Source organism: Danio rerio, chromosome 15 (assembly GCF_049306965.1).
Source record: "Danio rerio strain Tuebingen ecotype United States chromosome 15, GRCz12tu, whole genome shotgun sequence".
NCBI lineage: Eukaryota > Metazoa > Chordata > Actinopteri > Cypriniformes > Danionidae > Danio > Danio rerio.
Window position 1 is genome coordinate 37,344,176 of NC_133190.1, and position 10,825 is coordinate 37,355,000.

The 10,825-nt window shown below is 34.8% G+C and overlaps 1 protein-coding gene across 1 annotated transcript in view; it reads right to left on the reverse strand.

Annotated features, from left to right (window-relative positions):
- Positions 1-371: 371 nt before the first annotated feature.
- The window catches only part of gabbr1a (gamma-aminobutyric acid (GABA) B receptor, 1a), a 129,764-nt gene continuing 119,310 nt past the window's right edge, over positions 372-10,825 (reverse strand). Inside the window, exons 22-24 of the mRNA XM_689405.10 lie at positions 6,576-6,704; positions 3,824-3,967; positions 372-1,836 (exon numbers count right to left, since the gene is read on the reverse strand). Of these exons, the coding sequence (XP_694497.5) occupies positions 1,576-1,836; positions 3,824-3,967; positions 6,576-6,704 (534 nt within the window). The 3' untranslated portion in view covers positions 372-1,575. The remainder of the gene's footprint in view (positions 1,837-3,823; positions 3,968-6,575; positions 6,705-10,825) is intronic.

The window sequence follows — 10,825 nt, forward strand, 5'->3', positions numbered from 1 at the left end:
TTATTTCGCCGAACAGATTAGCCACTTTTGACGCTCATAAACAATCAAAAAGTCCTTGTGCTGCAGGAATTAGGAGGTTTGCTGAAGGTGCAGCTGTCGTGGGTTTGCGTCTTTAATAAACTACGACAGTTTGCGTTTATTGAACAGTATGATTGGTTAATAAATCCATATCAAACAGTCCCTTAAAAGTCACGTCTCGTCTTCAGTTTCAGGCTCAGCCGCATTTTGCACTCACACACAAGCATATACCATGCCCAAGTGAACCACTCTCGGGCCAGGGCCGGCCAAGTCAACAGTGCCTGAGCCCGATTCAGAGCACACACACTTCTCAAATGATCCGGGAAACAGGCCAGAGCACGGTTCGGATAGCATAGTGTAAGTAGGCCCTTACTTATTTTGTGTATTAGGCTACATTTACAATGTCAGGTCTTAATGACCAATTTCGATTTGTTGTCTGTATCTGATTTTTTTAGCCTGTCTGTTTGCATGTTTTTTTAATTATGACCCATATCTGATTCATGCGTTTACACATGCCATACAATTTACAATGTCACGCATGCGTAATTACTAGCATCTGCGCCACCATGGAAGAAATTGTCTTGCTTTTAGTTCTGCGAAATATGCGAAGTTCGCCCAACTTTAAAATAATTTTGAGGCAGAGGAGGAGGGTAAAGGGCCGTTATCATAGCTTGCACCTATGGTTTATATATGGTGTCCTCCACCATTCAGACGATTTTGGGTGGTACGAAAGAGATATCAGGTCTGGTGGGAGCAAATTTTGGGGGGCTTTAATAAAGAGCAATGGGTCCGAAATTTTAGAATGAGCACACACACTCATTAAACTGTGAAGAATTACCACATTGTCGCAAGTTTAATAAAAAAGTCTTATTGCCGCATTGATTCATATCTGATTTATTTACACATATAAAGGAGGCCTGAAACCGATCTCTGAATATACCCGAATGAATGCGTTTTTTTCGTGTTTTTCATGTCACATAGGAGCAAAAAAATTGGAATTGGGTCACATTTAACTGGCAGTGTAAACAAGGCCTTAGAGTCAGCGAATAGATTAGCGAGCCACCCAATAACGATTATGCCAAACAGAGCTAAATCTAACATTATCCCTCCCCCGAGTTCTCCTGATTGGTCCACTGCTTTGGAACTGACATTGATGAGGGGCGTAAAAAAGTTTAAATCCTTTAACTTGACGGGGTCTTAAACACGCAGCACTTATGTGTGAAGCTCTGAAAAAGTAACGCATATCCAGCAAGCGAGATTACATAGAAAAAGCATAAAAAAGTAGCATACTGGAATAAAAACATTAAAAAACGTGTTCTGTGTGAACGACCCCTTTAGCGAGCCTCTTTTAAAACATAAAAAAATCTTAATGACCCCAAACCTTTAAACAAAGTTGTGGAAAATGTTTTACATGACGTGTTTTAATGACAAGTGAACAAAAGAGGAAGTCAGTGTCAGGAATGTGAAGAATCCAAAAGAGGAGCCCAAAAAACCCCCATAAACTTAACGTAGGTGAAATACCGGTTTTCAGACAGTGAGCTCTACATTGCGGCGTCCTCATTTGTAGAGCAGCGGCAGGCGGCTGTTGTGGCAGTTGTTGCGGCTCAGTTTGCTCTCGCCCTGGTACAGGTTGGAGGAGTTGGAGAAGGACGGAGGCATGCTCTGTTTGTCTGTGGTGGGACAGTAGCTAGGCGGGTCGGCCTGAGGCGACGGGACGCTGTGGTTCTGGTTCTGGTTCTGGACGGATGGACGTCTGCGAGAGCGCAAGGCCTGACGCTCGGCAAGCTGACTCCTCAGCTCTGTCACTCTTTCTTCCTTCTGCACAAACAGATGAAATATTCATAAAAGCCATATCAGTGGCTTTAAATAACTATATATTTCTTATAATTATTAATATTATGACAATTTAAAATACAGTTATAATAAATAATATATACAATAACAGCACTCGTACAGCCTCTTTTCCCTTGTGTATTACTCCGCCCACATAAGGTGACAGCAGATCGAAAGTCTTACTACATTTTGACAAATATTGCAGATGTTGGACAACAATGTACTTTTGAGTCTTTTTTAGGCAGAATGTAGTTGTTTAGATTTGTTTATTTATAAGGATTGAGCCTTCTAAGTCGATCTCTCTTTTTTTGTATGTTGTAGTGCTGTATTTATACCATAATTATCTGGTAGTATTTGCTTTGCTTTGGCTTTTTCGGGGTTAATCATTGTGATCTACTGATTGCAACAGAGAAATAGTGGGAAATCTCTGTAGACTGAAGGCATTTCATGCCATTCAGCCTTTATAATCTTAAAATGTGAGAAAAATCACCTGTTTTGTCATCACTTTAGACATTACGCAGGAGAATTACTTAAATTCTAGCTCTAAATTGACATTGGTAAAGTAGCAATGGTTTCTGCTGTTCTGACGTCAGCTGCAGATGTGAATTAATGGTGGAACAAAGTAGTTCCTCATACTAAAGGGCTATTGATTTTCTTTTTTATATACACGATTATGCCGTCAAACTGTTGTATAAACACAATATTACACTTATAACAGTGCAATATGGTTGTATATCGTCACTGGTGGGACACTAAGGCACTTGGCAGCCTCGTGCCAATGCACGCCTCCCATCAGTGCCGATATACAATCATATCACAGTGCTACTTATGTGATTTTGCTCATTGACGCATATATAAATTTATTACAACTGTAAACATCATTATAATAAATGCAAAAATGAATGATATAATTAATTATTTAATACCTAAATACATTAATATCATAATAATTCATAAATGTATATCAAATATCCTTTATTATTATACATTTTACTTTGTTTTCGTACGTAGAATTTTGTCAATATAAACATTTTAATATTCACATTATAATCACATAATTATATAATTGTATAATTGACACATTTTTTACGTATTTTTGTAAATAATTATACATCAATGCATGTCAAATCTGACATTCCATTTTTGCTCCACAGTAACAAGTCATATGATACGTTTATAATAAACACTGTATTTACTTATCCATTATTACTTCAATTATTATTGTGTTGCTGTTGTTATTATCATTTATTAATTTTATTTTCAGCTTAGCCCATTTATTAATCTGGGGTCACTAGAGCGGAATGAAATGCCTACTCATCCAGCAAATGTTTTATGCAGCGGATGCCCTTCCAGCCGCAACCCATTACTGGGAAATATCCACATACACACTCATTCACACTACGAACAACTTATTTTCCCAATTCACCTATACCACATGTTTTTGGACTGTGGGGGAAACCGGAGCACCTGGAGGAAACCCACGTATATTGTAAATATATTGTAAATATAAAATTTTATATAATTATCCATTTCCACTCCAAATCTATTTTGTATTGTTCGTGTTATTACTAAATGACACACACAGTTGAGCTTCTCCATATCTGCTCCTCAGTAAAAAGTCGGTCAGACAGTGCCTGCGTCATTTTTCCATTTTGGCCTGAACTATTCTTTCAAACTTCCCTTTATCATTCTTTCAGCAACCCTTTATTATCACTTCAGCAAGTCTACATTTCCTCATTCTGCCACAAACACATGAAGAACATGTGAAAATGCAGTCATGTGTCAGAAGGTCAAACGCAAGGACGAGTATGATATCATTTCAATAATTCATTCCCCTTCTCAGTGTGTGTGTGTGTGTGTGTGTGTGTGTGTGTGTGTGTGTGTGTGTGTGAGTGTGTGTGTGTGTGTGCATCAATGTGTTCATCTATTCTGCAGTTAATGAAGCTCCAGCAGTGAGAATAGCAGCACGTGCCTCTTGAATGATCTTCTGCAGCTCTCGGTTTTCTCTCTCCAGCTGTCTGGATTTCTCCTCGTCGTTGTTGTTGGTGGATGAGCCGGTCTTCAGTGTGTCCTGCTGCTCCGACTGCCACTCGCCGCGAGTGATCAAACGGCGGATCTGAAGGGGAAAAAACACTAAAATCCATCACTGCATTCATGAAACACCACTGAGATCAATATATTTTTACAGGTGATGCTATGGAGAGCCAATGGGCAATAAGGAAAGGGTCGTTTATAGCAAAATAAATCACCCTGAAAGGTTTAGTTTGTTTAATCTTCTTCATACATCATCAGTCATTTTACTTTTGGCTTATCTTATTCAATTAATTACACTTATTTTCATGAAAACTGATTTGAGATAGTTTAAGCTAAAGTGCATGAGAGGAAACGAAACACAAAGCAGGGTTTTTATTGTTAGCAAGATTTGACAACATGCTAAAATGGATTAAAACATTTGTCAGCATTAGTATGAAGCTGAATTAAAATCATGATTCATTTGAAAAATATTAAACAAAATTCCAAGAAAATAGCTATGCTATATGAAATATGAATGAAATTGAAGCTAAAGCAGAAAAATTAATTACAAAAGAAATATATAAAAACATACAATAATGAAAGCAATATATAATAAATTAAATATATAAAATAAACCTATATATTTGTGTGTGCATATACACAAATATACATTTGTGTATATACAAATATATATGTATACAAGAGTAATCTGGTAGTGTTTGTGTCGCATTTTGGGGTTAATTATTGAATAATCCTGATTGCAACAGAGAAATACTGGGAAATCACTATAGACTGATGGCATTTCATGTCATTCAGCCTTATGCTCCTCAAATGTGAGCAAAATCATCTGTTTTGTCATCACTTTAGACATTACGCTAGAGAATCATTCAAACACTAGCTCTAAAGTGACGTTTGTGAAGTAGCAACGTTGTCTGCTGTTCTGACGTCAACTGCAGATGTGAATGAATGGCGGAAGAAAGTAATTCCTTTTACAAATGTGTTTGATTTGCTTTTTTATATACAGGATTATGCCGTCGAACTGTTGTATAAATGCAATATCACACTCGTAGCAGTGCGATATGACTGTATACAGTCATTGGTACACTGATACAGCCATATTGCAAAGCTATTCATATGATATTGCTCATAATTTTATCAAATATTATGTTGTTATTATGTTTTGTTTTTACTATTTTGGCTTTATTATTATATCAGTTATTGAAATAATGAAATTTGATTCAAAAGAGGCACAATTACACAATTTATTTACTTCACATGTTTTAAAATATTTGTTTAAAATATTTGATAAAAATAGCATGTTAAAACTTAACAAAATAAAGTATGAAGGCTTGAAGTTGATAGGAAATGAAATATATTATCTTCAATTTCATTAGTTAATGCATAACGTAACATATTCCTAAAGTGTATTTAATTAATACGGTACCAAAAAAAATAAGAGTTGTATCTTTATCATGAAATGTAAATCACAGAAATTCTGCAATAGGTAGCCCAGCTTTTGCAGTATTAAAGCTAATGTTAAGAGAAAGTCAATATATATACAGATCCTCCCTCATCAGAGAAGTGGTAGAAAGCAGACATGTGTCACTGGGAATGTGACTGGAAACACACTCTAGGTATAACTGGAAAAGTCTTATATATCCATCTGTGATTGAATTGATAAAATCCCATTTTTATAATGTTAGCAGCTATAAACAGCACACACATAGTCTCTCTCTCAGTCAGTCTGCCTGTCACTGCTGATTCAGTGGAGGGACTAGAAAATGTAACTTGTTAAAACTGATTGAAGTTTAGACAAATATTGTGCTGCAAAGAGCAAAACTAGTTTAAACTTAGGCCTACCTTGGCAAAGGGGTTGCACCACCTTTTGCCGTCAGAATTGCCTTAATCCTTCGTGGCATAGACTCAACAAGGTACTGAAAATATTCCTAAGACATTTTGGTCCATATTGACATGATAGCATCACACAGTTGCTGCAGATTTGTTAGCTGCACATCCATTATGTGCATTTGAGTAACTGTTGCCTGTCTATCAGCTGGAACCAGTCTGGCTATTCTCCTCTGATCTCTGGCATCAACAAGTCAATTTGCACCCACGGAGCTGCCACTCACTGGATATTTTCTCATTTTTGGGCCATTCTCTATAATCCCTACAGATGGTTGTGAGTGAAAATCCCAGGATATCAGCAGTTTCTGAAATACTCAGATCAGCCCGTCAGGCACCAACAACCATGCAACATTCAAAGTCACTTAATTCCCCTTTCTTTCCCATTCTGATGCTCAGTTTGAACTGCAGCAGATCATCTTGACCATGTCTACATCCCTAAATGCATTGAGTTGCTGCCATGTGATTGGCTGATTAGAAATTAGCATTAACGAGCAAATAAAATAAAATAAACATACTAAACACAAAGATTATATATATATATATATATATATATATATATATATATATATATATATAATTTGTCAATAACAGTATTAATAGATTGAGAGCATTCCCCACCATGTTCATCATTTCGAAATCTCGATAAACAATATTTGGTGTCGAGAATGAAACATAACTTAGCCTAATTTGCAAAAAAGGAAACTGTGTGAAGGGAAAGAACCGAAACGAGACAAAGTGAGAATTGTGTGTCTGCAACAGAAAATGTGGAAGTGATATAAAGCAGGGGAACATTGAGGCGTTCGGACCTTTGGCACAAAGAGGACGACGAGAGTGATGTAGACGGAGAAGATGATGGCCAGAGAAGCGAAGGCAAATGAAGCATCCTGCTGAGAGGACAGGATCATGGTCACTGGAGCAGTGATCATACACAGCACCTGCACACACACAAACAAACAAGCATGTTAAGTATAAGAAAGTAGAAAGACAACTAACATTTGAGAAATTCATCTAAACTTATCATTACTATTGCTTGATTTGACAGGAATCACAGAACTGATAATAATAAGTCTATCATCTAAAATTATTATTATTTTTCCATTTACTTTTTAAAATTAAATTCAACATACAGAATTATTAGACGAAAAATATAGAAAAATATGATAAACTGATTCAGTTTTTAAAATTTGTCTTCCTGTAGTTGATAAAAAATATAAATAAAATTTAAAAATTTAAAAATAAAATAAAATAAAATAAAATAACACCCATAAATGTGAATTTGGTCAGTTTCTAAAATAAAAAAATTAAATTAAATTAAATTAAATAGAATTTTTTTTATTAAATTGAAAAAAAATAAATAAAACACCCATGAATGTAATCTTGGTCAGTTTCATAAAATAAAATGAAAACATAAAAAATAAGATAAACTAAAAACGAAATAAAAAAATTATAATAATAAAATAAAAAAAACACCCATGAACGTAAACTTAATCAGTTTTATAAAAAATCTAATTTCATGTACTTGCACTTTGCTAAGGTGAAGACAAATATATCTAACAAGCGATATTAAAATATCTTATTTTACAATGATTTAATATAGAATTATTAAAATAAAACAAATCCACTTGTTAATCTGGTCTTAATAGATTTTATAAAGATAGATATAAGACAGAACAGTCAGAAAGTACAGAACAATAATGATTTGAAGCTTTATATATTTTTTCAGGAAACTAATTAAAGCAAATTAAATGCAATCGTTACCAGGTAAAATTGAGATTACATGTGTTTAAACACATAATTTAGAAACCATAGTGATAAATATGTGACAACTTAAACAATTAGATTTTTTAATCATTCATATTTTTTACAGATATCTTTACTTCTTTAATTTGTCATGAGCTCAAGTGAAATTTCATTAGACTGCTTGGACTACAAGATGCTAAATGAATTTAAGTTGGATATGTCCAATAACACAAATCCATTTAGTTTCTTGTATTCTGAACAACAACAGCAAAACAAACCTGAAATAAATTATTTATATTTATTTATTTATTATTATTATTATTTTATTTATTTATTTTTTTTGCCTATACAAGACTTTGGTGTACCAAACAATAATCACCACTAGAGGGCATGAATTAACAGTTAGAAAAAACTATTTCCAGAGGAGATAATGCATTAAAGCAGTGAAAAACTGACGTGATAAAGACAGCGAAAAGAAAAAAGGGTAGTTGAGAAACAGAAAGAAAATGCAGCACATCAGTTGTAGACAAAAAGAGAGGTCATTTTGCAGCAGCAGAGAGATGAAGATCTCATATGACAAGTGGAGATGTCAAGTCTGGCAGAAAAATAGCTGCTATTTACCTTCAACGGCCAACAATGACTACAGACAGACACTGCAGGAAATCAACAGACTGTCCCGAGTCCAAACATCATCCAGAGAGACACAAAAAAATCTATTTTCTCTCAGAGATATGAGCTGTCGGCTGAAAGAAACATCCTTCAGGAATAAACTGCACATTACTATTGACAGCCAAACAGAAAAAGACCAAAAAAAGTCTGCAGATTTATACTTTCCCTAGAGATATTTTGCCTGAATCTATCACAATTGTAAGAATGTACACTAAATTCAGTTTTGGATCAGTAATCATTCCTCACGATTCACTGGTTAAAGGGATAGTTCACCCACAAATTAACATTCTGTTATCCTTATACTCTCCCTTAACTTGTTTCAAAATTTTATGAGTTTCAAAAGAAGATTTCTAAATAAAAAGTTAAAATCATGTAACCATTGACTTTCATAGTATTTGTTTCTCCTACTATGAAAGTCAATGGTTACAGGTTGTCTGGGATGGGCAGCAGGGGCATATCTGTATGAAATCCAAAAGTCTTCATTCTTAATCACCTGTTGTTAGAACCAGCAACCCTGAGTTATTGATATATTCTTATTAAATGACAACTTATTTACAATATGTAATGTTTTTTATAAGTTGTTTACATATTAAGGATTTTTATTTAAAAAAACAAAATAGGTTTTATCTACAAAGTCAAACTATAGCTTGGCTCTATGAGGTTCTTTCTGTGAGTCAATCAGCATTTCAAATGCAAGCACGAGGGCCAATCATGATCAGCTTTCTTTGTCACTTGACCATAAAGAAACAAAAATTCAGAATCAACTAAATAATGCCGCACAACATAAAATTGAGAAGAAACCTAAAACTGAAAAAGTGTGCAAATGTGGTGATTTAGAAGTGTTTTTTGACATTGAGATGAAATGAAAAGTTTTACAAGGTTAAAATAAAACAGACAAAAAATGTAATATATTTGAACAATTCGGATTCATACCTTCCAATCCATCTCAGCATGAATCAACGTTTATCCTTTTCTCATCATCTTGTTTCCCATTATTTTTATTAAATATAATTATTTGTTTATTTGAATGTGTATTTAACTTTGAAATGATTTTAACTAATGAATAAGTTTAACACACTGATTTATGTAAGAATGTAGTGGCCCGTGCAGAGACCATCCAAGTGGCATGTGCAGGAAAAAATATTTGAAGAGCCGGATGTGTAATGCGGTGGAGCGGGGGCACTTCAGATCATTTTGGAAGGGCACTTTCTATCCAAGACTACAAAGGGCAAGTGCACTGCACAGGTTGAGCCCTATGTGTGCACATGCCTGATGTTCAGTGCATTTGCCTGTCTGTGTAACTTTTTCAGGAGACAACAAACTAGGTCAGAGGTCATGGAGACCTTGATTGGAGCTGAGGACTGGAAGCAACTGTTTCTATTGTTATTTCCATGAGTTAATACTATCTAAAATGTCTAAAGTGATTTTGCGATTTTTACGGTAAATTATTTTAAAGTGATTCTACTTTTTATTCAAGATAGACTTTGTGTAAAGGTATAACAGCCTGAATGTAGTTTATACCGGTTTTTAACCAGTTTTGATAAAGACGGCTGAGAGTACACTCAGCCTTGGATAAGAAACAGATTGTTCTTTATGTGTGTGTGTTCTATTGGATTGTGGATCAGTTTCACAGGTCTGGAGTCAGCTCTAAACAGTCTAGTGGATGTCTGACGTTTATGCTTAAGATATTGTTCAGAAATGTACGCACCAACCCCACGTGGAAATATTCCTAGTAGTGGTTTAAACAATCAGGTTAGAACACCTATATGTATGACCCAGTTAATGACGTTATGTGAGAGTATAATTGTTATTGATTGGTGATTGTAAGCAGAGCGGCCTAGGAACTCATTGCGAGTGTTGAAGCTGTCTTCTGCTGATGAAACTGCAAACTATCTTCAGTAAACTTCATTTGTTTATTTAAATCTCTGACTCCGGCTCTTTTTCATCTGACAGACTGGTCATTCTTTGGGTTAAACTGTATACCATCCCTACATATTAAATGTAAAATATTTTATTTGCGTATATATAGTCAGTGAAACATTTGACGCAGTGCACTTCGAATGCATCCTTTGGAGGATGCAGCATCTAAAATGAGACACAGCTTATAATAAGCTATGTCATATTCTTTTTTTAAAACAAGTTTATATATATATATATATATATATATATATATATATATATATATATATATATATATATATATAAGTAAAGTTAACTTAAATTATACATTTAAACAAGAGTTTTCTTTTAAAAACATCCTGCCGTTATCAGCGCGCAATGGACGTTCGAGGCCATGAAGCATCCACAGGTTGTGTCCCTCATTACCTGGGAAACGAAGTATGCATTTTGAGGCTGTGTTTAAAGGAGCCTTTGAATTATTATTTTTTTTAATGAGACAGCCTTCGTTGCGCCACGATGACACAGCGCACTTCGAATGCATCCTTCGAAGGATGCAGCCTCTGAAATTAAACACAGCTTATAGTAAGCCCTGCCACACTCATTTGTTTTTTTAACATGTGTTTAGATATCCAAGTAAAATAAACTTAATTTATACACTTAAACTGAAGCTGTCATTTAAAAAACATCCTGCCGTTATCAGCGCGCAATGAATCTTGGGACATTCGAGGCTGCGAAGGATCCACCGGTT